Source organism: Pan troglodytes, chromosome 9, assembly GCF_028858775.2.
Source record: "Pan troglodytes isolate AG18354 chromosome 9, NHGRI_mPanTro3-v2.0_pri, whole genome shotgun sequence".
Taxonomy (NCBI): domain Eukaryota; kingdom Metazoa; phylum Chordata; class Mammalia; order Primates; family Hominidae; genus Pan; species Pan troglodytes.
This window is the reverse complement of record NC_072407.2, coordinates 15,579,478-15,606,244: the sequence shown is the minus strand read 5'-3', so window position 1 is coordinate 15,606,244 and position 26,767 is coordinate 15,579,478. Positions and strand designations below refer to the sequence as shown.

The window sequence follows — 26,767 nt, the reverse complement described above, 5'->3', positions numbered from 1 at the left end:
GGATGAATGGGTCTTTGGAAAGCATGAAAACCCAAGTCAGCCCTGACCCCGAAAGAAGGGGCTAAGATTGTTTTACCAAAAGCTGTTTGTGAGGAAGGGAAAGGGATTGTCATGGCACATGCAGGGGTGCACTCTGACCCACTGTCTCCTGTTCCTTCTTTCTCCAGAGGCTCCTGCCAAGCCTGAGGAGGCAGAGGCCGAGCCCTTCACAGACTCCTCTCTGTTTGCACACTGGGGCCAGGAGCTCAGCCCCGAAGGCCGGCGCGTGGCCCTGAAGCAATTCCAGTACTACGGCTACAACGCCTACCTCAGCGACCGCCTGCCCCTGGACCGGCCCCTGCCTGACCTCAGACCCAGTGGGTGAGCAGAGTCAGTGACTGGGCCCTTGTCGACCTGCCTGTGGGGAGATGGGGTCCCCAGAGTGCTGGGAACAGAGCAGGACTGGGCGCCTGGATTCTTGGGTCCCTTTCCTGCTTCAGCCAGGGCCTGTCCCCTCGGCTTGCGTTCAGCAAGTCACTCTCCTCTTCCCTCAGCCTCAGTTTCTCCATTAGCTGAGTAGGGGCAAAGCTTTCTTCCAGTAGAGATTTTGAGGATTAACAACTTAATTTACTCCTTAAGGGCACTACAGTCATCTCACATTCCTGTTAATACGTCATTTTAACCCAATTAGTTGCATTTTATGCATAATCTTTTTTCTGTAGATTAGTTTTTAAAGTACATCCATCTTGTGGGGCTAACAAGTCGTTACATCTGACAGAGAAGTCTGTCTTGACTTCTCTCTTTGTTACACAAGGATGTTCCTTTAAGGTTCAGTGAGAATTCTTACTACTCCCAATTATTGAAAATGTGGGCATGTACCTCAGCTGAGAAAATCTCATTAATTTTTGTGAGCTCCCCCCACAGTGTTTTCCCCCTTTTCTCCTCATTTTTACATTTCTTTAAAAGCTGCAAACCACAGTGAGCTTATATCTGGAGTCTTTGAGAAAGATCTTGCTGCTGGGTTTGGAGACTGTGTTCTTTTAGGGAGACGATTCAGTTCAGCTCCACAGACATTCATTGAACACCTGCTGTATACTGTATAATTGGGTATGGTTGTTTGTGGCTCAGGGAGAACCTGGCTGGGCTAGGATGAAAGAGCAGCTGAGGATGTCCAAAGGGAGAGAAGAATGTGCTTTCACTTGCAGGTCATTTATTAAGCACTTCTGTGCCAGCATAGTCTAGACACAGGGATGATACGGTTTGGCTGTGTCTCCACCCAAGTCTCTTCTTGAATTGTAGTTCCCATAATCCCCACATATTGTGGGAGGGACCAGGTAGGAGGTAAATGAATCATGGGGGTGGTTTCCCCCATACTGTTCTCATGATAGTGAGTAAGTTCTCATGAGATCTGATGGTTTTATAAGCATCTGGCATTTTCCCTGCTGGCTCTCATTCTCTCTCCTGCCACCCTGTGAAGAGGTGCCTTCCACCATGATTGTAAGTTTCCTGAGGCCTCCCCAGCCATGCAGAACTGTGAGTCAATTGAACCTCTTTCCTTTATAAATTACCCAGTCACAGGTATTTCTTCATAGCAGCATGAGAATGGACTAATACAAGGGACAAAGCAGTGAACAAAACATACAGAAACCCCTGCTTCACAGAGCTGGCATTCTAGTTGGGTGGAGGCAGAGAGTAAACAAAACAAAGAAGTCAAATATGCAGTATGTTAGGTGATGGTGAGTGCTATGGAGAAATATAAAGTCGGAGAGAGAGAGAGACACCTGGGACAAGAGTGGGGAGCTGCAATTTTTCCTGGGTGGTCAGAGAAGACCTCAGTAAGAGGTGACATTTGAGCAAAGACCTGGAGGAGAAGAGGAAGCAAGCCATGAGGGTACTGTTGGAGGATGGGGGGAGTACCTTTCAGGCAGAGGAAGTGGCAAGTGCAGAGGCCCTGAGGCAGAAGCATGCATGGCATGTCATGTTTGAAGAAGAGGAAGGAGGCCCCTGTGGCTGGAACGGGGTGTGTAAGGGGGCAGTAGTTGGAGATGAGGCCAGAGGAGCAACAGGAAGCAGATCATTAGGGCCGTGGTTCTCAACCTTGCTGCACATTCTACACATCATGGGAGCCTTAAAAAACAATCCTGATGCCAAGGCCACACCCCAGACCAATTAGGTAAGTGTTTCTGGGGCAGCACTCAGCTTCAGTATTGTTTAGAGCTCCTGGGTGATTCCGATGTGCAGTCAAGGTGAATCCCAGGAGAAGGGCTTCATAGGCTTTTGCAAGGAGTGCGGCATTTACTCTGTGAGACAGAGATCCATGGGAAGGGCTTGAGCAGATTAGCAATATGCTAATTGTCACTTGCAAAGGTGCCTGTGGCTGCTATGCTGAGAACAGACTGAGGGGGCAAGGCTGGGAGCATGGAGACCAGTTAAGAGGCTTCCAGGTGAGAGGCAGTGGTGGCTTGGACCATGATGGCAGCAGGGGAGGTGCTGAGATGGGGTTGGATTCTGGAAATATCCTGAAAGTGACCTCAGCTAAGTGTCATGGGGCCTCAGTCCACAGAGGAGCTGCAGAGACCACTCCTGGGTCTGGAGAGGAGCTGGTCTGGTGGGGGCAGCACACAGGGGCTCTGGAGAAGAGATCATCAGGAATAGGGCCCTCTAGTTCCTGCAGGGGCTTGGCCATGACCTTGGCCAGAAGAAGAGCCATGGACTTTTCAGTCAATCTGTTACAAAACACAGGCACAGCTCAATCCATATTTGTTCAAAATTAAAGGGAAAATGAAAAGGAAGCCAAGGAAAGGGTGGATTTTACAGATTATAACCTGGTTATAACAACAACTGGGATTCCCATAGTGCTGGACGTGCCGATAATGCCCTTCCCATTTGGACCACATTAACAGGGCAGTGAAGGTACGCCAGGCAATGGTAGATTCTTCCGGTTTGAGTTGAGGAAACTGAAGAGCGGAAAGAGTGTTGTCTGAGGTCACACAGTCAGATAAGCAACTGAGCTGAGCCTTGAGCCCATGTCTCAGATGCCGGATCGTGGCTTTGACATCGGCCCACCATTGTTGATTTGACTGTGCCCAATGCTGCACAATGAGAGCGCATGTGGGAGCCCTTGATCTTTGACTGAGAGAAGTGCCCCACCCACTCTCACCTGTGGGAGGAATTTGCCTGAGAGAGGGAGGAACTCTGAAGGACTTTAGGTGGGCAGAATTCTACAGTTTTCTTCTGAGCTGCTGGAGAGGAGCAATCGTCCTTATAGAAAGACCTTCCCTCTGCACAGAACTTTACAGTCTGTGGAGCTTCCACACCTCCCCCGTGGCACCAAGCAACTTCTGTCAGCCCCTTTTTCCAGACAGAAAAACAGAATCTCTGATAAAAGGCAGAGCAGAGCCTCCTCACTCCTCAGGGAGGGCTCTGTGAAAGTGGCTTTAACAGTGGAGGGTTCTCTTTGCACATGTACTTGGAAGGCTCTGTCTAGCTCTATTTCAGCTCACGTGCCAGACGCACGCCCAAGATTGGAGAGCTGTTGGTGGACCACACAAAACAAGTATGTGCTTAGGTAAAACAGTGCCTCCTTTTGTCTGTTAATTTCCATAAAAACATCCCTGCCTTGTAACAAGGCCATTGCTTGGCTCATCCTTCTTAATTCATTTTGGAAACATCTTTTCAAAATTTTACTCTCATCCTATTTCAAATGACACTGGCAAACATTTATATAGGATAAGCCATGTTTTCAGGCATATGTTTGTCACTTAATTTATAAGAACTCCTTGAGTCTTCACAGTAAAACCTTCTGAGGTAGGTCCTATGATTAGCCTCCATCTTACAGAAGAGGAAACTGAGGCATGGGGAGATGATATCTCCTGCCCAAGGTCACTAGTGGCAGAGCTGGGGCAGGTGGTCTGGCAATAGAATTTGTGCATGTAACCACTGTCCTCACACTGCCTTGAGGCATCTATTTGTGTCACTCTAATGGGAATGGCAGGCCCGCTTTAACAATATAGCACTGAGCATTTGCTGATCAGTTTTGGAGGGAGGAAGGTCGGCGTCTACATGTTGGAAAAAACTGTTTTAGTGAACATGAAACCAAGGCTTGTTGCCAAGGCTCAGAATGATGCCTGGGCTCTGGCTAATGTTGGGATTTGGACTGAGAGGATGTGGGTCAGCATGTGGAGAGGAAGCCCACAGTCACTGCAGTCTCTGGAAGATTCATACTGTGTGGCTCTTGCCATAGCCGGAGCCCCTGTGCCTCTTGTGAATTCCAGTTTGCTCTTCGGGACTTCTGTTCCTGCTGCTTGTATTCCACACTTTGCTCTTGGTATTCTTGGCTCTACTCTTCAAAATTCTAACCCTGATGTCATTCTTGGCTTCATTCCTAGATCAGAAAGTGAGTGTTCAGAATCCTGCCCACCCTCCTTTCTCTCACCTCTAGCTAGTCACTTTGTCTCCTTTTTTTCTTGGTACTGAAAGATGTAATCTGACCCAGCTTGTCATGTGGCTGAGATAGGACCATGCTGTGCCAGTGCCTTATAGACAAGACAGGACACAACTAGAAGGAAAAACATCGGTCCAGCCAGTTGCTAGGCCTCATTTATTTTTTTATCCAGCCAACATTTACTGAGCACTCATCATGTGCCGGGCACCCAACAAAGCGTCGGACGGATATCTCCTGGAGTTTACACTGAGATGGGAACCCAGACAGAGGTTGGTGGGAGGGCGAGTCTGCTGAACATTTCCCAGGCTCCATGGCGGGGAAGACTTGTCCTCGCAGGCTTTTAGTAAGGCAGTGGCCTGGATGTGATGGCCACAGAAGCACTGTCCCTCTGGTGCCTCTGTGGCAGGGAGGCAGGGCCTGGAGGGTGGCATCTGCAAGGCACCTCTCTGTGGCAGGGAGGCGGGGCCTGGAGGGTGGCATCTGCAAGGCACCTCCCTGTGCCGGCTTCCCTGGGGAGAGTTGTTTTAACAGTCCAGACTCTAGAGAGACATCTGGGATCTTTGAACTTTGGGGGGTCCTGGCTTCATGGATAGGCAGAATAATGGCCTCCCAAAGATGTCCACATCCTAATCCCCCACACCTATGAATATGTAATAGGCATAGGAAGTGTGCCAGTTTTTCCAACCTCATCTGCACAAAGAGGGGACAAACTTCCTCAAGGATCCAGGCCCCTTGGCTCCTGGAGAAATCAAAATGCCATTCATCCTCCTTGCAGTTTTGTAGCAGCAGTAGGGCAGACCCCTCAGCCATCCAGGTGGGAAGAACTGGGGGAGGCAGGACACTTCAGACTCCTCTGGTGAAGCCTCCTGGACCTCATCCATGTGGGGCCTTGGCCAGGACTGGGCAGGGGTTCACTTGCTTCCTTCCTGGTCTGGGAAGATACCTAGTCTCAGGGTTGAAGGACAGAAAGTCTTCATCCTAGCCTGGCTGGACCCAGCTCCATCCCCCATGGCCCCAGCCGCAGGCTCCAGATGTCCTATGGCTCTCTCTGAGTGCTTCCTCCTGCCTCTCGGTGTCCACCCTCTTTCTCCTTATTGGTAGGCTCCAAAATAATCTAGGAGGGGCAAGAAGAGGAAAAGGAAACATCAAGTCTCAATTGAGGTGTGGACTACAGAGGCGTACACATGCCAAAACTCATTGAACTATACACTGAAGCTCTGTGCATTTTACTGTGTGTAAGTGAAACATCATTTCTTTTTGAAAAATGGAGATGTGAGAAAGCGACTGAGGAAGTCCTTTGCCCAAGGGGTGGAGAGGTAGGAGGAGGGGACATCTTTTGGGAGGTCACTGAAAAGATGGGTGTGAGTTGTGGAGAAGAATGACGGTACAGGGTTGAAGTGAGCTAGCCAGTGTGAGGTGATTTGGGAAGGTGGGCTTCTCACCCCAGTGACAGCCGGGCCAGGCAGGTGGCACATGTGTGCTCTCCAGTTCTGCGGCTTCGGCCTCAGACTCATGTCACATTCTTTTCTGCAAGAAGTGGCTGTTTCCAAACAAGGGGCACAGGAAAGTCTAAGGGATCGTGGGTGTGGATAGAAGTGGGGGCTCTGGTCTCAAGCTCCAGGGTTGTGTTTCCATGACAACTCTATGGCCTCCCTCCAAGGCAGCTCAAGGCAGAGCCTCTGGCACGCACTGCCTCCTGCCTCTTGCCAGCAGATCTTCAGAGGCTCCTGAGCCTTATCAGTAATGACTTTGCCCTTCTCACCAGTGTCCCCTGAGGCCCATGTCCCTCCCTCCCAGGGGTTAGGATGGACTGGCTCTTGGGTTTGACAGGTGGGTTAGGGCTTGGGGCTAGGACAGGAGGCATTGGCAAAGGTGGTCAGAATATGTTCTGCAGCCCTAGGTGGGAATAATTGGGACAGATCCACACACAGGCTCACAAAAGAGCCCTGGGTCTGGAGCTGGAGGTAATCCTTTGTGAGCACCAAAGTGATAAGAAGCAGGACAGGATAGTAGCAAAGAAAGAATATAGCCCAGAGCCAGGGGCACTGGTCTTCCTGGGAGCAGGTTAGGGACCATTTCATGGGGCTCTGAGTGTTCGGTGGGCAAGATTGTTTTAACAGTCCAGACTCTAGAGAGACATCTGGCATCTTTGAACTTTGGGGGTCCTGGTTTCATGGGTAGACAGAATAATGGCCTCCCAAAGAGGTCCACATCCTAATCCCCCATACCTATGAGTATGTAATGTTACATAGCAAGGGGGAACTATGGTTGCAGATGGAACAAAGATTGCTGATCAGATGGCTTTAAACTAAGGAAGTTTTCCTGGATTCATTGGCTGGGCCCAATCTAACCCCAAGGGCACTTAAAAGTGGAAGAGGGAGGCAAAAGATCAACCTGAGAGATGACAATGTGAGAAAGACTTCATCGGCCACTGATGGCTTTGAAGATAGGAGACAGTCATGAGGGAAGGAACGTGAGCAGCCTCAAGTTGCTGGAAAAAGCAAGAAAATAGGTCTTCCTGAGAAAGTAATGCAGTGCTGCACACCCCGATTCCAGCCCAGCGAGAACTGTGTTGGACTTCTGACCTCCAGCATGATGAGATGATAAATTTGTGTTGTTGTAAGCCACCAAGTTTGGAATAATTTGTTACAGTGACAATATTAGTATTAGGAAAACAAGACAGTGTACAGCCTGTTGCACAGGATCCTGGAAGAAGAAAGGCTCTGTGATTGGTTTAAGGCTCTGCTGTCACTATACTAAAGTTCATAACAATAATTTTTAAGCAGGGCACTGCATTTTCCTTTTGCACTGGGCCCCACAAATTCTGTAGCTGGTCCTGGAGGAGGAGGGAGATGGCTCCAGCAGGAGTAGGTAGGCCATGACTGCTGGACCATCCCAGAGTTGCTAACCATGAGCGAAAGATTCACGAGCCGTCACCTGCTCACTTACTGTGTGCCAGGTTCTGTACAAATGCTTAACATACACTTTCCTATTTAATTTTATCCTCATGTGGCTCTGGGGTTGTTATTATTATTCCCATTTTATAAAGGGGAATACCGAACATTCACAAGGTTAGGAAACTTGTTCAAATTCCCACAGGCGCTATGTGGCCGAGCCAGTATTTTTACTGGGGTCTTATGATTCCAGGACACTATTTTATCACCTTGCCCTGCCCAGCCCTGCCCAGGTGAACTTGTCTCTGTGGAGGAGACCCAGAGGTCTATGGACAATATGTTCTCCATGAAGGCAACTTAAGGACAAAGGGTTAAAATAAACATTCTTAATCATGATTTTGCCATTGCATTGAACACGCTAACTGTACAAACAAAGGGGAATTACTCTTTAACTAAAGTACTTTGGGAAAATACCTCTGGTTCTTGTTAATATTAATTTCATTGTGGGCCAAGAGTATAATGTTATTCTTGAAATGTAATCTTGAGCTATATTAATAGAAGAATAATGTTTTAAAAGAGGGAGGTGATAGCTTTGTTCTACTCTGCTGCTCAGATCACAACTGCAGAATTGGGATTTAAGAGATGTTGAGAAAGTGAAGTATTTACAGGAGGACAACCCAGAAGAGAAATTCGGTAGTATGACAAACAGGTGAAATTTCTGTTTAGATTATAGAGTGGTAGTTAAAACCTGGTTCCCCACTTTCCAAGGCCAGGTCTCTCATTTATAAGCTGGGTGACCTCCAACAAGTTGCTTGGCCTCTCTGTGCCTTGGTTTTCCTATCTGTAAATTAGGGATGGTACTGCAAAGTTTGTGTAATGTTTGTAGAGCTCATGGGCCACTGCCTGACACATAGGAACTGCTATTTAACTTTTAGTCACTTTTACTATCTGGGTCTCTGATTTGTAAAAGAGAAGACTTGGGGGAACATGTTCATGAGTTTAACAACCTGAAGGACTGCTATGTGGACAAGGAGCACATGGGACAGGGCACTGCCCTGGCAGTAGATGAGAGCAGGGCCAGACAGGCACTGCAGGACAGGTTACACAGAAGTCCCTGGGGGAGTAATTTCTCTCCAGCCCCAGAATTCTGGGCGTCAGAGGCCGAGCCCTGAGCCAGGCTTTGCTAGAAAGCAAAGTTGCCCCATTCTTCCTTAGAATCCGCCTTCCCTTGCCCTGGCGGATCTATCAGGACCTGCCTTTCCCTGCCCCAGCAGATCTGCCCTGCCCCACCTTCCTCAGCTGTAGGTGCTATGGGCCTGGCCTGCTCACTGACAAACCCACCACATAGAGTGTCCCTAATGTGGCTTTGCCATCAGAGCCAGCTGGCTTTTGTTCCCTGGGTGGCTGTTCATTCAGCCCAGGGATCCCACATTCCCCAGACCTCTAAGATGTCTTAGGGACAAATGGTATCCCCGCTTCCTGTTGGTTGCTTACGTTGTAAATGATTCTCTTTCCTGATTTCCTATTTTCCATCTACATTTTACATAGCAGAGCCTTTCTCTAAATTGGTAAATTCACCTGAAAGGATGATGGTTGAACTTCTGCCTCTGGATGAAAGTTGGATGTTTTGATGATCACATATACTTAGCAGTTTACTCATCAGCAATTCTTGCACCAAATTCTGCTCTTAGATGCAGGTCTGGCCGATTTCTCCTGCATTGCAGAACTCCCAGTTCGCAGATGTCCATTGTCTCTTCCATATCTGGGACAGATGTAGTGTCTTGCCAAATCTCTGAATTCCTGGATATACTTAGTATCCCCACCCTGCCTCCATCATCCTGTTCTTCACCCCTTTGGCTTGTGGGATGATCTAGTCTTATTGCTGCAGTCAGGCAGGGAGTAAATGTACAACTCAGTGATTCCATTCCCATCAGGTCATGGTAGAATTCCCATCCACAGAGCCCTCATGGACCTGAATTCTTTCTGCTGTTCATTTATTCATGTGTTTACTCAGCCCATCACCAGGTGCATTCTGAATTTCTACTCTGTGCTGAACTTCATACCCAGTATTAGGGATACCTGATGAGCAAAGCAGACACGGCCCTAAGCTTGTACAGCTTATAGTCTAGTGGAGACACTGATGTTTGTTAAATGATCACATATAGAAACATGTTGCAATAGCATGTACATGGCATGAAAGAAAAGCAGAATCTGTGAGAGTCTCACAGGGGACTGGACTCCAGCCCAGGAAGGGAATTGGTCTTTCTCTACTGGGTTATGTACGTGTTCTCAGGGAGCAAGGAACCAAACCTACAGGTGACCTGCAGGTGACCACAGGTGGTTGGGATTTTTTGAAGGCTGATGAAGGCCCACAATCACACAATGAGAAGCCACACAGGCAGGCTCTGGAGGAGGCAGCGTGGTTCAAGACATCCTGGACAGCTCTAGCCTGCCATCCTCTTTGCCCCACTTCTGCTGTGTTTCTAACAGTGACTTCATGTCCACGTCTACGGTTTACTCACTGACAACGCCCTTCTTCCTATTCATCGTTTCTGCTCCCCTGGGCCTCACTTATCACCTTCTTAGGATCTCCTACATTCAACCCCTCCATGAGAAAGGCTGGACAGGGCCACTGGTCATTCTTTAAAATTACTAAATCCAGCTACGCAGAGCTTCTGTGTTAGGCTGCCTCATAGGCCTGCAGCTAGCTTTTTGATGGCTATTTGGGGCTCAGGAAATCAGTCACTGGTCCTGTTAATTGTGAGTCAAATGGAGATGCCACACAATAGAACACACATCAGCCTCGGTGCAAGGAGTCACCGGGATTGTACATCTCAGAGGCAGGAGTGTCACAGGAAGACCATGTTGGGCTTCAAAGGCTCAGTAGTGTTGATCCTATTTGTCCATGTCATCCTGCTAGACAGAATACAGCCTCTCCATTCTTCATGCAGATTTGGCAGCCTGGGAACAACTCCTTCATTTCGCCCCTCGCTCAAGGTCTCTGGGTTGCCAATGACACAACACCACTGTCTCACTGTCAGCACTTCCGGGTGGGTATGGAAAGGAAGATATAGAAACCATCATTCAGCAGGGTTATGAAGACAAGCTTTGGAATCAAATGAGCCCAGGTTTAAACCCTGGAAGATAACTTACCATCTCAACTCTATTTCCCTCAACTGTTAAATGGGGGATAATAATGCTGTTTACCATACGGAATTGTAGAAAGGAATAAAATGGGGAAAATAGTAAAAACATCTGAACAAGTCTCAGCATGGTTTCTGGCATATGGTAAACAGTAAATGGAAGTTTTTAGTATTATTTCTGAGTATTCCGCGTGGGGCAGCAAACACCCTGCAGTCTCTTAGCCCCAGAGGCTATGGGGATACAGATACCAGCCAGAAGGAGGGACAGTCTTGATTGTTCTCTTGGCCAATGGGAACCTCCACACTGCCTTCATCCTCTGGTTTTATTATGTCCTGCAATCTGGGAGCTGACAGGCCTGGGAATCTAATCTGGAAAGATCTGGAAGAAGCTAGATGTATCTGAGTAAGGCCAGAGGATAATCAAGCTAGTCCCATGCGTACAGGTAGGAGACAGAGGCTGGAGTGAGGCCATGGTGGCCTTGAGGGCCAAGAAGACAGTGCCGATCCTGGGGCCAGACCCTCTCCCTGGGTGTATGTCCCAGGGGGTTAGTGAGCCTGAACCCTTGTATGCTGACTACAGCTGAGAGAGGAGGGACTCTCCAGGAAGAGCCTGGGGAGAAAGCAGGACCAGGAAGATCCCCTGAGGGGAGTGGTTGCCTGGAGTGCCACCGTCTCACTTGCTTTGTCAGGTGGGCCCCACCTCCACTCCCAGAACCCTGGCATAGCTGGATGCTGTTCCTAGTGTGTCTTGGCAGACAGACCCCAGTTCACAGTCTACTTTGATCTTCATTCTAGAAGGGGCCTGCTCACTCTTCCCACCCACCACCCCCAGGTCAAGCAGCCTCTATGAACAATTCACTCTGATAGACTAGGACCTTGCAGACTTGCTGAGGTCAAAGAGGGGAGGGTCTGCCAATCCAAGACGGAGGTGTCTGGCTATAGCGCATGAGGTTTGGCCACCGCCCCGGGTCTTATCTGGTGGCCGAGAACCGGGCTTTACCTCACTTATTCCTCCACTGCTTCCCCGCCTCTCACATGACCGTACAGCACTGAAGCCCTTGTTGTAAATTTGCCTCATACATATCTCCAAACAGTCCTGGGGGATCTCTGCAGAGAAGCCCCCTAAGTTGTTGCTCCCCATCCCTGCATCTCCTTCTGTGTGCAGAGCTCAATAGAATGGAGTCTGTCATGACCATCAATTCCGGCTTATTAGACAACCATATCCCTCCCCTCTCAGAAATGCCTTGTTTTTTTTTATCTCTAGTGGAAAATGGCTCAGCTTTCAACAAGAATAAAAGTAAAAAGGGAGGTTTTTATGGCTTAATTTTACAGGAGAATATGCCTGTTCTCAAAATGAGCATGGGCTCGGTCTCGTGCAGTTGTGAGTTCTCAAGGAGCTTAAACACGGAAGGGCTGGTCCCAGAGTGTGACTTCCAGAGCTCTGTGTCCTCAGCCCTTCTCTGCAGAGGTGAGCAGAGAGGCAAGTGCAGAGGCAGACATCAGGGCAGAGGGGAGGGAGGCTCTGGGCGAGTAGGCAGGGTCCCGGCTGCGGCAGGACTGGAGCAGAGTGTGTGGGTGGCCCAATTCTGGAAAATCCAGGTGCTCTGGGAGGGCATCTTAGCAGTACAGATTTGGGAGCAAAGGCCACTGGGTCAGTGCTGGGTTGCCAGGCCGAGAAAGTGGCTGGACTCTGGAGCAAAAGCTCTGGGCTTGGGTCACCGAGCAGTCCTCTCCCATGCAGCTCTTGGAGGCGTGTTCTTTTCAAGGTGACTTGGACTGCAGCACAAAGCCCTCTGTCCTGAGTTCAGTGTCTGCAGCGATGAGGATGGCATGACCAGGAAGGATGTAGATGTCTTGCTTGACATGCTCTTCTTCCCTCTTTTTGCCCCTGCCCTTCAGCAATGTACATTCTGCTTCAGTGTTGAGGTGAAGATACGAACTACAGACCGTGTCATGATGTGGCATGAACGTGTGTTTTGTGGAACCTGAAAGGGAATTTATTCAACACCAACGGAAGACCTGCTGCTTGCATCATGGTGTGCAGCAGTGGGCAGGAGGCTGTGAGCAAGGCCAGTCTGTGCCCTCAGAGCTGGTGGTATAGGCATGGGGGACCGCCTGACCTGGTGTGCCTAGGACTTTCAGTGCTGAAGCTGGGAAGGTCCTGGGCAAACTGGGATGAGCTTGTCACCCTACGTAGTCACGATGGTGGCAAGGGGATGTGTCCTGTGGCATTTGTGGGTTGGGAGGGAGGGGAAGTTGGAAAACATGTAAGATAGAAGAGCCTCAATCTTGTGGAGAGAAGCCATCTGAGTGATCCTTTCTTCCCATTTCCTTATTCTGTGACCAAGACATAGAGCAGAGAGGGAAGGTGGCTCATTCATGGTCACACAGCAAGGTGGGGCAGAGCTGCGAACAGCACCTGGGTGACTTCATCCTCTTCAAACGCTTTCCCTAAAACGATCCCCCCATATCATCTTCCTTACCCTGCCCACCCCTCGCCTCTCTGCTCACGCAGGGCCACATTAGGTCAGGTGTGGAGAAACTGAAGGCTGAGGGAAGGTGTCTCCTGATGCCAAGAGAGAGGCCACAGCGGCAGCATGGCTGTCGCCAGGAGGCCCCAGCAGTCCCAGGAGAGAAGAGAAAAGAAGGATTGAAGGAGGTCAGGGCGTTTGGCCTGAAGGGATTACAGTGTAAAGAAACTGAGCACTTCTGGAGATTGCGAATGTGAGGAATTGGGGCCATTCATGCAGGAGGAGGGAGGATGGGAGAACAGGAGCCTGCTGGCGGCGGGGAGGATCGAGACCTGACTCTCCTTCCAAGGGAGGAGGTTTGTAAGAAAAAGGAGCAGTCTGACATCAGCGGCAGACACTCAAAATGTAGGCCGTAGATAAAACAAGCAAGCTGTTAGGTTCGTTTCATTCCAAAAACATTCATGGAGTGCCTACTAAGTGCCAGACTGTGGTCCAAGGTTGGGAGACAGCACAGTCCAAAAGCAAAGTTCCTGCTCTCAGGGGGCTTCATTCTAGTAGAGAGGGGCAGACAATAAACAGGTTCGAATGTGATGCCCTAGAGAATGTGTTCAGCTATGTTCAAATGAGTTTTCTTATGAAAACTTTAGTTCAAAAGTCTTTCTTGTGAAAATCGTGATCAGCAGGGCTTAGCTTATTATACAAATACAGCATTTCATTCTGCATGGAGAAAGACCATCAGGAGACCAGCTTCCAGAGAATGGCAGCTCAAACCATCAGGGCTGCTGCTGGGAGGAATTAAAATTGGTCTCCTCAGAAGGGGGAGACTGGGCACCACGTTCAGAAGTAAGAAGGGAAGAGAGTAGGGGGAAGTAGTTAACCCCCATCTCTGAACACCCTGGAAATTTGGATACTGAGGCTCTGGGAACGCAGTGCAGACCCCGTGGGGAAGTGCAGAGAGATACAGAAGCAAAGTCTTCATTGCTGGTGGAGTTTAGTAGGGAGGACAGTGAACTTGTGCCAATCCATTGGCCTTCTTGGGAGCTGTCTATTATACTTTATATAAAAGAAGAATTCATGTACTATTTGTTTGGCCACAGATGGTATTACTTTTTAAATGCAATTAGCAAGTGGTGTTTGTGTTAATACTCATCTCTGTCAGTTTCCATGCCTAGGGAAAACCCAACTGCTGGTCTTGATCTCCATAAATAAATATTAGCTAGAGGACTTATTTGACTGTCAACCATAAATCTTTTAATTGCTGTTCTAAAAATTGTATTCACATTTTTCTTTTCCAAAAAATTGAAAAAGATCCGATGAGCCTCAGAAGGCATACCAGTCTTTCTCCTTCATTCAAGTTCCTCCCCTCACCTCCCTATTCCCTTCATTCTTTCACCATGGTTAAATCAGCTGGTTCCCTCCTCTCCAGCCGCAGCACTGGTTCCCTTGGATCCACAGAACCCTTGCACGACTCACTTTTGCATGCCATTTAAGTTTCTGATCCAATCTCTCTTCCTCAGAGAGGCCTTCCTGACCACCCCTTCTACAACAGCTTCCAGGGCATCATCTCATTCTCTTGCCTAGAGTTTCTTTTCATCTTAGCACTTGTATGAAATTGTATTTTTTCTTCCATATTTATCTGTTTTTCTGTCAAAGCATAAGCTCCATAAGGACAGGGACTGTGGGACTGTGTCCACTTCCTGCTGTACCCTCAGTGCCTGTAACACTACCTGCCTAGTGGAAGATACTCAATAAATATTTATTCCATTAAATGCAAGAACAAAGGAATTCTACACCAATCTATTAACTTGGTTTTATTAAAATCACAAGTACGAAGTAGATTTAGGAAAAGGCTCAACTCCTTCTTTCCCCCATTCCTCTCTGGCGAGAGAGAAGGAGAGCTGGAAATAGAATGGGAAAAGTTTCTGTAAATTTCTGGTAACCATGGAGATGCTGATCTTAATTTATTAATCTCATGCTCTTAAGCAGGCTGGGGCCCCATGGTGATTTCTCCAAATTGCTCATTGCTGCTTATCCTGCAGCCTTCCTCATTAAGGAAGAGCAGGCCCATTCCTATTCTGCAACACTTTTTTCTGCAACTGCAATTACCAACAAGCAGAAGCGCTGTGCAGTTATGCTCATTATTGCATGCTCTGACCTGGCTGCACCTCCCACTCTGGAGCAGTGGAACATGGTCACCAGCCCTAAAGCCCTGGAGCCTTCAGTGGGAACCCTCCTCTCCAAACCCAGGGCCTGGGACAGGGCTGTGATTGCTGCCCCATTCTTTCATTCATCTACACAGAAAATGGGAGCTTAGTGCCTTCTAGAACAGCATTTAGTATCAGGCAGGGAAGGGCACCAGCAGTGGTCTCCTGCCCATAAAGACTATGCTTGCAGAGGAGGGAACTACTCTCAGGAGACATGGCACTTTTCATTGTCTGGCCTCTCATGGGATCTGATTTCAGAACTGTGTGTTCCTCTTCATGTGGGGAATACCTCAAGTTCTCAAGAGACCACCAAATGGCTTCAGGATTTCAGCAGAGCTAGGGGGAAATGGGCCAGTTAGGGGCATTCTCTTTCATGGCCATTCTGCTTCAAGGAGAGATCCTGGTGCAGGTGTCAGAGGACCAGAGTTGGGATTCTGTCATGGTAGCTGACTCAGAGTGCAGCCATAGGTGGGAACTCAACCTCTTTGAGCCTCATGCTCCCCGTCTGTGAAATGAGACTGGACCTGGTCCTTCTACCTTTTCCTCATGTTGAGACTGTTTCTAGCTCCAACCCTGTTCTGGAAACTGGATTTCTGTGATGAGTGAGAAGCAGGAGAAGTTGCAGGCAGTATGCCTTCTGGAGTAAAGGGAAGTAGATTTTGGCAGAAGTCTCTGGGAGGAGGCGTCTTTGTCTCCTGAGGCTGGATGCCTGAGGTCTGGCCTCACCTAGGTGTTGGTTACCATTTTGGAAATACTACGAATTTACTTTGGTTGCATTTCCCATTCTACTGGATTTAGAAACATTGAATCATTCTTCCAGTAAACAATCAGGGACTACCTGCCAGCTGCCATGTGCTATCCTAAGTGCTCATGGCATTACTGTTCAGCTGGCATAGTCACTGACAACTTCAACTCAGGTGTGGGGTGAACTGGTTTCAGTGCTTGTGGGCCTTTCTGCTGGACATTTAGGGCTCATCTTAAGTGCATCAAAGAAGGGGCCCTTGAAAGAATCTGGACTCCCGAGCCCTCCAGCAAAGCTGGAGCCAGGACATGGGCTGGGTCAGCTCCTGAGGTGACTCCAGCTGAGTCACAAATCTAAGCACTTGGCTGTTCTTTGCAGGTGCCGTAACCTCTCATTTCCTGACAGCCTGCCAGAGGTGAGCATCGTGTTCATCTTCGTCAATGAAGCGCTTTCAGTGCTGCTGCGCTCCATCCACTCGGCCATGGAACGCACGCCCCCACATCTGCTCAAGGAGATCATTCTGGTGGATGACAACAGCAGTAACGGTGAGTGTCGGAGCTTCCCAGGGCCCAGGCCCTACTTCCTGAGTGACATCTAAGCTGATGGTTCAGCATCGTGGTTCACATTTGCTCAAGGCTGTCTGTGGCTGCTCTTTCTCTGGAGCATAGATGAGAAATTCATGGTGGCCTCTGCTTCAGAAGGTTCACTCCGTCTGAGCATGGCCTCTGCATCCCAGAGGGGTCTGGTCCTTAGGCTTTTTCTCCTGGCTGGCTACTCTCCCCTCCCATATTCCAGTGCAATATGATAAGATAGAAGGCCCTGACCTCCTACCCTACCATGTACACAGTGAACATGTCCAGTGACTCTTTTCCATGATGCATCATTTCACCTAGTAGGGTTCCACAGCCTCTGCCTGGAAGATTGTTCACTGGTGTTATGTTAGCAGTGGCAGTGGTGATGATGGTGCTGGTGGTGATGGAGGTTGTAGTGGTGGTGATGATGGGGATGGCAGTGGACATGTAACTCAATGACAGCAACAGACTTGTTGAATGTCTAGCCTCTTTGCTGGATCCCCTGTTCCCTGTTCCATCTGTCCCTAGCCAGACCCTGGGTGGCCTGCAAACAACTTGTTGAAGCCATCATATCACTAACTCTCTCTCTCCAGCACTACCAGCCACCCCTTTTCCCTGGTGTACATTTCTTGGTCTCTGATTCTTTGCACTCCCATATGCCATCATATACCATTCCAGACTGAAAGACCACATTTTGAGACAGCTGAAAAACCAGTGTTCTTGATAGGACCATTTATATGAATGTATTTCTGATAATGCATGATTTCTTAAAATAGACTGCTGGGTCACTGTATCATAGAAACACTAAGCTTGTTTTATCTTTTGAGCTTTCTCTGCTGTCAGGTAATAAATTTCCTAGTGAATCAGTTGCTGTAATGAGAAGTTCAGATGGGCAATTTGTGATTTGTTATCAATTAAAGCTGAAATACATCGGATAATTGAAATGTATTTAATCTGAGAAAGCAAATCTTCATTTTCATTTTATCATCATGTGGTAAGAAGTGTGGGAGCAGTGCTGTAAGGGGATTTTAGAAATTTCTGAAGGGCTTTGCTGGAGAATCATTTGACTCTCATTATTCCGTGGACATGAAGAAAGGAAAAGGCATCGAGGATGCAAATAGGCAACATAGTCTTAAAGGTAATTGTCTATCACGGGGGAGACAGGAAGGGCTCAGCTCCCATCTCTGATGGCTGCCTACCATCATCTAGCCTGGGACCCAAAAAACGGGTGCCTAAGAAAACTCCCATTCCCTAGTGACTAATGCCAGACAGCCTGACTAGCCTGCCCCACACACTCTATCCCTGGACTTCACCTAGGCCTGCTGATCCTCCTCACGTCTTACATTGTAAGGAGGCACAGGATGGAAGAACCAGCATTCAAGGATGAAAACATTCCCCAAGCAAGAGGCTCAACTCCTCACATAATAAGAGAGAAGGGTATGGAGCACTAGGAGGAAGAAATCTCGGAGCCTTTCATTTCTTCCCTGTAGTGAGAACTTTTTCATGTCCTTAAGGATGCCATTTGGACTCTAAGTCATATGGACAAAGCTGATATTGAGTCTGAGAAATTTAGATAAGGAAAGTGAATCAGATATAGAGGATTTCCTATTTGAACTTAAAGAGTTTGAACTCTATTTTGTAAATGGCAATAACTATCTAAAGCTTTTGGTCAGAGGAATGATGGGGTCAGAGTTGGGCAATGGAGGAATTTGGTCATGCTTTATTATATTGGCTGGGGAAAAGGGCATCTTGAAGAAGGGAAATGGATGAGAAGGCTATTGCAGCAGTAGAGAGAGAAGTCAAGAGGCCTGGAGTCAGGGACAAGTTATAGGCCTGAGAGGTACTATGAAGGAAAAATCTGTTGGACCATTTGGCTGAGAAGCCATGGGCAGGCGGGCCAACAGAGGGGAGGTCAATGATGGCTCAGAGTTTCAAGCCAGGGTGATTCAGAGGATGGCAATGCATTGCCCCAGAAGAGGCAGGCAGCAGGAGCAGTGCCCTGGTGCAGTAGTCCGTCATCAGGGATGCAGACGAGCAGCACCCTAGAGCTTTCAAAACCAAAGCTCTAGAGCATTGTGGTGATGGTTCAGTAAAGTATCTTGATTGTGGTGTTGGTTACACAAAGCTGTACTTGTCATCACAACTGCATCGAGCTGTATATGCACACCCAAACCAGTGCCTGCCTATGTAAGGAGAGATCCGAACAAGCTCTGTGGATGGTAGCCATGTCAGTGGCCTGGTTTTGATATTGTGCTGTGGTTGTGTACAATGTTATCATTGGGGAATACTGGGTGAGGGGCATATGAAACCTTCTTGTACACTTTTGTGAATCTATAATTACTTCAAAATATTAAGTTAAAACAAACAAAAAGCTCTCCTAGGAGATTCTAATTCAGTGAGTTCAAAGAGGGTTCTAGACATCGCTGTTTTAAAAAGCATTCTTTTTTTTATTTTGTTTTTTTTTTTGAGACAGGGTCTTGCTCTGTTGCCCAGGCTGGAATGCAGTGGCACGATCACAGCTCCCAGGCTCCCAGGCTCAAGCAATCCTCCCATCTTAGCCTCCCGAGTAGCTGGGACTACAGGTGCATCCACCATGCCGGGCTAATGTTTTGTAATTTTTGTAGAGATGGAGTCTCACTATGTTGGGCAGCCAGGTCCCAAACTCCTGGACTCAAGCAATCCTCCTGCCTCGCCCTCCCAAATTGTTGGGATTACAGGCGTGAGCCACCGAGACTGGTCTTAAAAAGCATTCCTAATGATTCACAGCTCTGTTAGAGAAGCTTTAGTTTCAGGAATAACGTGTGGCTTCACTTTTGAACATATTTGGTGTCCAGTGCATGGTGTGAAGGGCCAGAGCTCTGGACTAAAGCCTGAAATCATAGATTCTGGAACCCTCTCCACCATGGATGATAACTGACCACGGAAAAGTCCCTCAGCCTCTCAGAGTCTGTTTCTCTCTCTCTGGAAAATGGAGATGATAAATCCTCCTTTGCTTGCCTCACCTGCCTGCAGTGGTCACATCATGTGTGACTGTGAATTGATCCCTGTCACTGTTACCCTCCCTGAGTTCTACCCCATTTCCAGGAGGCAAGCACATAAGCCAGCAAACTGCACGGCAGGAGCCCCAGAGGGGAAATGTGGGAATACGGATTTGGAGTCTCATGCGTGGAGTAATTAAAGCCATTGACTGGAAGGAGAGGAGGCCAAAAGGGCAGAGGAAAGAACAGAAAGTTAGAAGCTTGAGAGAATACTGAGGGTAAGATATGTAGGCGTCAGGAGGAAGAGTGTTAGCAGGTGAGAGAGGAGGAATGCTCGGGAGAATCTGGAAGACAGCACAGTCTCCGTGGGCAGAGAGAATTTCAGGAATAAGGGAACTGTCTATTCACATGAAACCACAGACAGGTGGAAGGACAAGGAACCTGAGCAGAAGCCACTGGGTGTGGAAGGGACAGACCTGGGAAACCTCAGCGAGAAGCTTTAGTGGAATGTTGGAGATGGGGGCTGTCGAAGCCAGATGAAGATAAAGAGCAGGCAGTGAGGGGAGATTTTTCCTCGAGGATTCTTGACTGTAGAGGAGAATCACAAGCTCAGGCAGGAACTGGAGCAATGTTTTCCAAAAATAAAAATTAAAAATTACCATCCTCTACAGCAAGAAATAAAGTTACATCATGACCCAGGATGACACACCCACTCACACCCATACACACACGATGGGAACACGACTTTTAAGAAACAATACTTACCCTCACAATGTGCAAAGCACTCTGCTATTTTCTATTATATTCTGTTCAATTCAATTCTATTGTATTTTATTGTGTTCTAGTTCTCTTTTCTTAAAGGTAGGTTGTTCTCGAGACCCTGAGTGCATATTAGAATCACTTGGAGGGCTTTTAAGACATTCAGGGCCCAGGTTTTACCGCTAGTGATTTAATGGGTCTGGGGAGGTGGGCACCTGAGGCCAGAGTTTGGAGCAGGGCCTCTGAGGAGGAAGATGGGATCCAGGACACAGAAGCAAGAGTTGCCTCCGAAAATAAAGGACTTGTCTTTTTTCTGCCCTGTGAGGGAACAGGGAGGCAGCAGGAAGCAACGTGGCTGTGGTGACGGGTACCCAGAGTCAAGCGCAGCAGCAGGCTCAGTGGCCTGATGGCCAACAGGGCCAGAGCGGAGGCCAGACATGGTGGGAAGGGGCCTGGCCCTGGCTAGAGTTCCCATGTGGAATGGGACAGGGAGGTAACCAGGAATGGGGTTCCTTGACCCCAGGCTGAGCTGAACCCTCAAAAGGGGAAGAAGAGACACTAGAGTGAGCTCCTGGAGGAAGTGGCCCCTCTCTAGCCTTAGGACATGGCTAAAGGCCCTTCGGACCTCAGCCTGACTTGGAGGAAAGCGGCTATGGCCAGACCCTGTGCAGACTCCACGCGGGGAGCTGCTTATCTTGGGCCTCTCACTCAGCGCAAGACTTTCATGTTTTTCAAATCAGGCCAACTCAGCTCGGTTCAACTAAGATTTCTGTAGTACCAGCCTGGGCTAACGGAAGGAAGAGGGTGATGGATCAGACCTAGTCCCTGCCATGGGGAGTTCAGCAGATAAGTCTAAAGTGGGGATGAAATGTTCTAGGACTTGGTTTCCAGGCTCGGTTCTGCTGCTTTCTGGCCATGGGTCTCTGGGCTTAGGTTTTCTTATGTGCCACGATGGGGACATCAGGCCCTGCCTTGCCCTGTCTGCCTCACAGAGGCACTGGGGATGAGGTGAGGGAATCGGAGTGAAAGTTCCCTGTAAGCTTCTGGGTGCCAAGGGTGACTTAAAATGACAGTGATAAAAATAACAACAGGAACAATAATCATGACAACAGCTGACAAGTAGCCACTGTTGAAAGACAGCTGTTTTGGTGGGAAGAGCGCAGAATTTGGCATTCGGCCAGCTTTTCCTTTCCAGCTCTTTCTGACTTTGCGCTACCTGTGTGTTCTTAACCTCTGCGAACCCTATTTTCCTTATCTGTAAAATTGAGATGTATAATTCCCACCTCAGGGGTTGTTGGGAGGCTTGAATGAGATAACACAATGGAAGGGATGTTGGTGTTTAAAACTCTAAATTACGCAGCCGAGCAGAGCCATGTCTTCCTCACTAAGCCTTCCTTCCCAGGCTTCTATTACTGGTTCCGTGCATGCTGGCGCCTCGTGTCTCCCCAAGCTCTCTTTGGCCACACCTTTGCTTTGGGTCAGGCCTGTGCTTCCTCAAACACAGGAACTGAGGAACAGGGCAAAGGAACAGGGCAGTCAATCACTGCTTTCTTCTTCCAAGCCTCTCTAGACCTTTAGCTCTCGCTCAGAAGCCAGGGACTGAAGGCTCTGTAAGTGGCTGTTATGTAGGAGCCTGAATCCCTGTTCCTCTGTCTCCTTAGCAACTTTCTCAACAAGCTCCACTTTTTCAGGGGCTGGCTCCGATCTATCATGCTGTCACTCTGCTGCAGCAGTCTCAAACTTTAGCATTTGAGTTTGGTTAAAAATATGGACATTTGGCAGTGTGTGGTGGCTCATGCCTGTAATCCCAGCACTTTGGTAGGCCGAGGCAGGAGGATCACTTGAGCCCAGGAGTTCAAGGCCAGCCTGTACAACATAGCAAGACCCCGTCTGTATATCATTAAAATTTTATTTTTTGAATAATATGGAGATTCATACCAGGCATGCCACTGCCTCAGGACATTTGCCCTTGCTGTTTTCTCCACCTGGAATGTTCTTTCTACCCCCTCCCCTCTACCCTGCTCCATATCTGCACAACTTGCTCCTTTTCCTCTTTAGGCCTTTACTCAAATGCCTCCTTCCCACTAGGGAGGTCAGTGAATCACTCCGTTTAAAGGGCAGCACTCCTCCCTGTCACTCCTCACCCCACCCCTTGTTTCTTTTCCTCTGTATCTCCAACTGCCTTCTGACATACTGTGCTCACTAATTTACTCTCTCCTAATTATTTGCACATTTCCCTCCCCCAGTGTGTAAGCTCCATGAAGACAGGGGCCTTTATTTTGCCACGTGAAGCATCTCCAGCACCTAGAATAGTGCCTGGTATTTGCAGTTGTTCAATAAATATGGATTTAATGAAAGAATTTTGAATCTGTAGATCTGGGGCAAGGCGTGAAACCTGCATTTTAGCATGGCTCCAGGGCACTCTGATTCTTTGTGAGTCACTGTTCTAATTGTTGTCCTCCATCTGAGCTGCAGCTGAGGAGCCTGGGACAGCTGCCTCCACCTCAGCTCCCCCAGAGCTAGCCTCTGGCTGCAGGCACCACTGGGTGGAGTGTTTCTTCCTGGGCCGGGGTCCTTGGGGCTTCCCTGTTGCATCCCAGGGATATGGCATGAATGTGGGGTGGAGTGCAGAGGAGAAGGTAAGTTTCTCTTCCTGGCCTGAACTCACTTCCCATCCTCAGAGTCAGATGATCAACCCTGAGCCTCCCTGCGACCATGTTACCCAACCTCTGCAAGCATTCCTGACAGTAGCGACCAGGCTCTGCCTGCTCTGCAGCTCGAAGGCCATGTTTCCCCTCCCCTCCTCATCTTCCTTGTCAAATCAAGAAAATGGTGGCAGCACAGCTCTGAGCCTGCTGGTTTCAATTACCAGACTTTTCAGCAAATCCCAATGGACCAATGTCTTTAGCTGGGACTGCATGATTCAACCTCTACAGACTTCCAGAGGGAGAGAAGCAACAGGATTTTCAGTCAATAGAGGCATCTCTGCCTTTGACTCTTGGCGTTCATTGCTTCGTTCTTTCAGTCCTTCAACAGGTTTTTGGTGGCCACGTGTTTTGTGCTGAGTGCCTGGCTAAGCACTTTGGGGGCTTGTTCATGTGACACAGGTATTCCAGTACCTGGCACAGAGCAAGTGCCCAATGAACGTGAACTCTTTCAGGTTCCCTCGCCAGCTGTCACAGCTGTTCCCTCGCCCCATCCCACAATTCAGCCACTTCCACTTCTGGGGGAAAAAAAAAAAGTTTTCTTTGCTGTAGTCAGTTTCTGTTTCCTTTTTGAACTCATGTCCTCTTTTGATAAACATAAAAATCACATACCCTTCTTTCATGCCACTTGAAATTTCAAAGTTAATTTGAATTTGTGATTAAAAGCACATCAAAGCAATGGTAATATCAAATATTCTTTTAAGAATCCCATGCCCCGGAGATGTCTGTCTGCTCTGGGTTGGCAGTGCCTTGCCCAACCTGAATCCAGCCCATCACTTGTCTCCTGCTGCCGCTTTCAAGCAAGGCAGTGGCTGGTTCCCGGCTCTTCATGTGCTTGAAGGCTGGATGGAATCTTCTGTCTCTCCCAGGCCAGGGATCTCCTTTGCTCACGGACCCGGTCTTCATGCTGGCCATGTTTGCTAGAAACCTCCCATATCTGTTGCCAGGAGAAGGCATACAACTCAGCGGGCCTCAAGAAATGGGCAGAAGGAAACTGTCCCTCCCAACAACAGTGTCAGATGGGCAGAACCCAAGGTCAGCCAATTAATCCTAGCTGGCTCTTGGAAGGAAACTGCGGACCTACATTGGGCAGAAACCTGCCAGTGTGCCACTTCTTTGCATGGCAGAGCTGAGCTAGGGCCCTGGGTCTTCTGACTCCCACAGAAGACCACATCCTCCAGCACAGGCAGTCTCATCGCTTTGTCCAGCATGCACTTCTTCCTGCTTGTCTGCACTATCTGTGGGCATGGTGGCCCATAGCCAGACCATCCTGGTTTGTTCCTTTGCTGGGAATGAATGTCCTCTGCTACCCCACCCACTTTGCTTAGCTCCAGACTTCCAAAGTCAGCGTTACTACCACTGTTTCCAGAAACTCCTCCATGGCTCTGCCCCTAGCACCGCCGCAGCTGAATTAGGAGGTTGGCCTCAGTGCTCCCACGCACCCTGGCTCCTCCTTATCCTGCTGTATTTTACCTGGTTATTGACTCACTAAATTACAGTGAGTAGTTTAGGTCAGACTAGCCAAGGTGACCAGTGTGACAGGAACATGATCCTGGTCATCTCAAGACCCCAACAACAACTAACCCAGTGTGCCGCTCATCGTAGTCATTCTATCAATTTTGTTGACAAAAGAATAGTCATGATCTCCCAGGGAAGTAGATGTGGTCACCATCTCCACTTCATAGATGAGGCAGCTAAGTCTCAGAGGGTCTAAAAAAGAAAAAAGGGACAGGCTCAAGGCCACATAGCCAGGAAGTGCTAGGACAGGAATTCAAATCCAGGCCCGCTGGCCCTGGACCTCGTGTCTCCTCTACTCTCCCACTCCTGGAAGCCTGGGAGGCATCAACTTGGGCACCTCCTCTCTGGTCTCTCCTGACAGCCAGCCCACCTCATTGCTTCTTAGGGAGGGCAGACCAGAGCCAGGAGAGCCGCCACATGCACTAAAATGGCAGGTCCAACGTAGGTGAGCCTCCCTGGTCCTCTCTTGGGTGCAGGTGATGGCTGGGGTCCTGCATCTACTTTGTTGGGGGCAGCAGGCAGGCTTGGCCAGGAAGGGTTCCCCAGGCTGGTGTTCAGGCTTCCAGCTAGGCACCACTCAGCTAGCTGCCTCTGGCCAGGGCTGAAGTTTGACCCCCACTTCTCCAGGCCTGGGCCTGAGACTCAAGTGATCCCCAGTGCCCCTAGATAGAAAGAGTCCTGACCAGGCGCCCCCAGCTCATTGAGCGCTTAGTATGTGCCAGAGCTATTTTAAGTACTTCACCATAAATTAATCAGTGCCATATGATGGTGGTATGGACCATTACCAATGTCACCTGATGTAACAGGGAGGCAGACCCAGCGAAGTTAAGGAATTTGTTCAGAGTTACAGAGGTGCGATTTGACTGTTTGGTTTCAGAGTCTACACCCTTTACCATTAAACAGGCTGCTTGCCTCTGGTACACCATGGGTCTCTGATTCCAAACAACTTATTTGAATTTTGTCCTTATCCCTTTTCTCCATTCCCTCTGGAGAGAGAGAGATGTTGGGCAGCAGGACCAATGAAGTAGGAGACAAAAAGGGAACTTCAGAGAAGGGTGTGTCTGTGTCCTAGCCTCAAGCTTTGCCTGGAGCTTTGCCTGGGGTTTCGGTAAGAAGGAGAGATGGGTTGCATAGAGGCTTCCTGGCTTCTGTTGGGTGAGAGGTAATTGAACAGTTGGCAGCCATGCTTTAGGTCACCTTGTGAGAGGGAGGCAGCTTCCTATTCTCTTTGAAATAGGGAGAAGTTGGCATGCCTGTGTAAGTGTGCATGTATGTGCATGTGTATGTCTGCACATCTTTATACATGTATATGCAAGTACTCTGTTCATGTATGTACACATACGTTTGTTGTGTACATGTGTATTGTGTTACATATATATAACACATGTGTTTGTGTGCATGCCTTGCATGCATATCCATGTGTTCATATTCATGCATACAAGTGTGTGTGCATGTGTGCACACATGTATGTGTTAATGCATCCATGTGAGCACTGTGTGTGTGTATTGTGTGTCTGTGTGTGAGTGTGCTTGTGGGTGGATGTGGACCTGTGTGTGCGCACTTACGCAGTAGTGTGCATGCATAAGCAGTGTATACAGGCACATGGGCACGTGGGCTTGTGTGTGCTTGTGTGAACAGTGGTGTTTCAGTCCCCACTAACAATGGGTTGAGCCTCTTTCACCACCCACTGCTACCTGGAGCCACCTTCAAAATCCTGATGAATGACAAATAATTGCACAACTGTGAATCATTGTTATTTTTAATTGTTGCTAAGAAAGTCAATGTAGTGATGAAATAGAAACAGAGCTCCCCAGATTGCTTGCCACCAGCTGCTGGGTCCTTCCCCACCCCCTGCAGAACCCCCATTATCCCTTGGCCCAGAGTCTGCCTAATCATTGTTTAATGTTTCAAAGATTCTGTCCTACACAAGAGATACTCATTCCAGGCTGTAAAACTACCAACAGCTTTGCATGCAGCTGGAATAATTGCAAAAGTTAAAAAAAAAAAAAAAAAAAAAGAACAGAGGAAAAGAATGGTCCAACGGTATTGTGCTTTATGGAGCTTAAAGAATCCCATGTAGCTAATCAAATTACAACCAAGACTCAGGCAGCTTAAAGGTATTTACACAGCCAAGCACATGGGCTGTCAGCCCGTTCAGCCAAAGGCTCTTTGCCACTGCCTGCCTCTATGGCTTTGACCAGTGCAACTAGGCTGGCTCACCCTCAAGACTGGCAGCAAATACCTGGCAATGTTGGGGTGCACACCACCCAGTACCACCTGAGTCCTGGGTTCTCCTATTGTTGCTCCTTGCTGCCTGGGGTTGCCTCTACCTGCCACATCCTATACCAAGCCTGAGAG

At 48.6% G+C, this 26,767-nt stretch overlaps 1 protein-coding gene across 3 annotated transcripts in view; it reads left to right on the top strand.

The window, feature by feature from the left end:
- Window positions 1-26,767, top strand: part of GALNT18 (polypeptide N-acetylgalactosaminyltransferase 18) — a 350,531-nt gene that overhangs the window by 173,132 nt on the left and 150,632 nt on the right. For all 3 annotated transcript variants that reach the window (XM_016920376.3, XM_016920377.3, XM_063783796.1), the window contains exons 2-3: window positions 168-360; window positions 16,256-16,422. In XM_016920376.3, coding sequence (XP_016775865.1) covers window positions 168-360; window positions 16,256-16,422 — 360 coding nt within the window. The remainder of the gene's footprint in view (window positions 1-167; window positions 361-16,255; window positions 16,423-26,767) is intronic.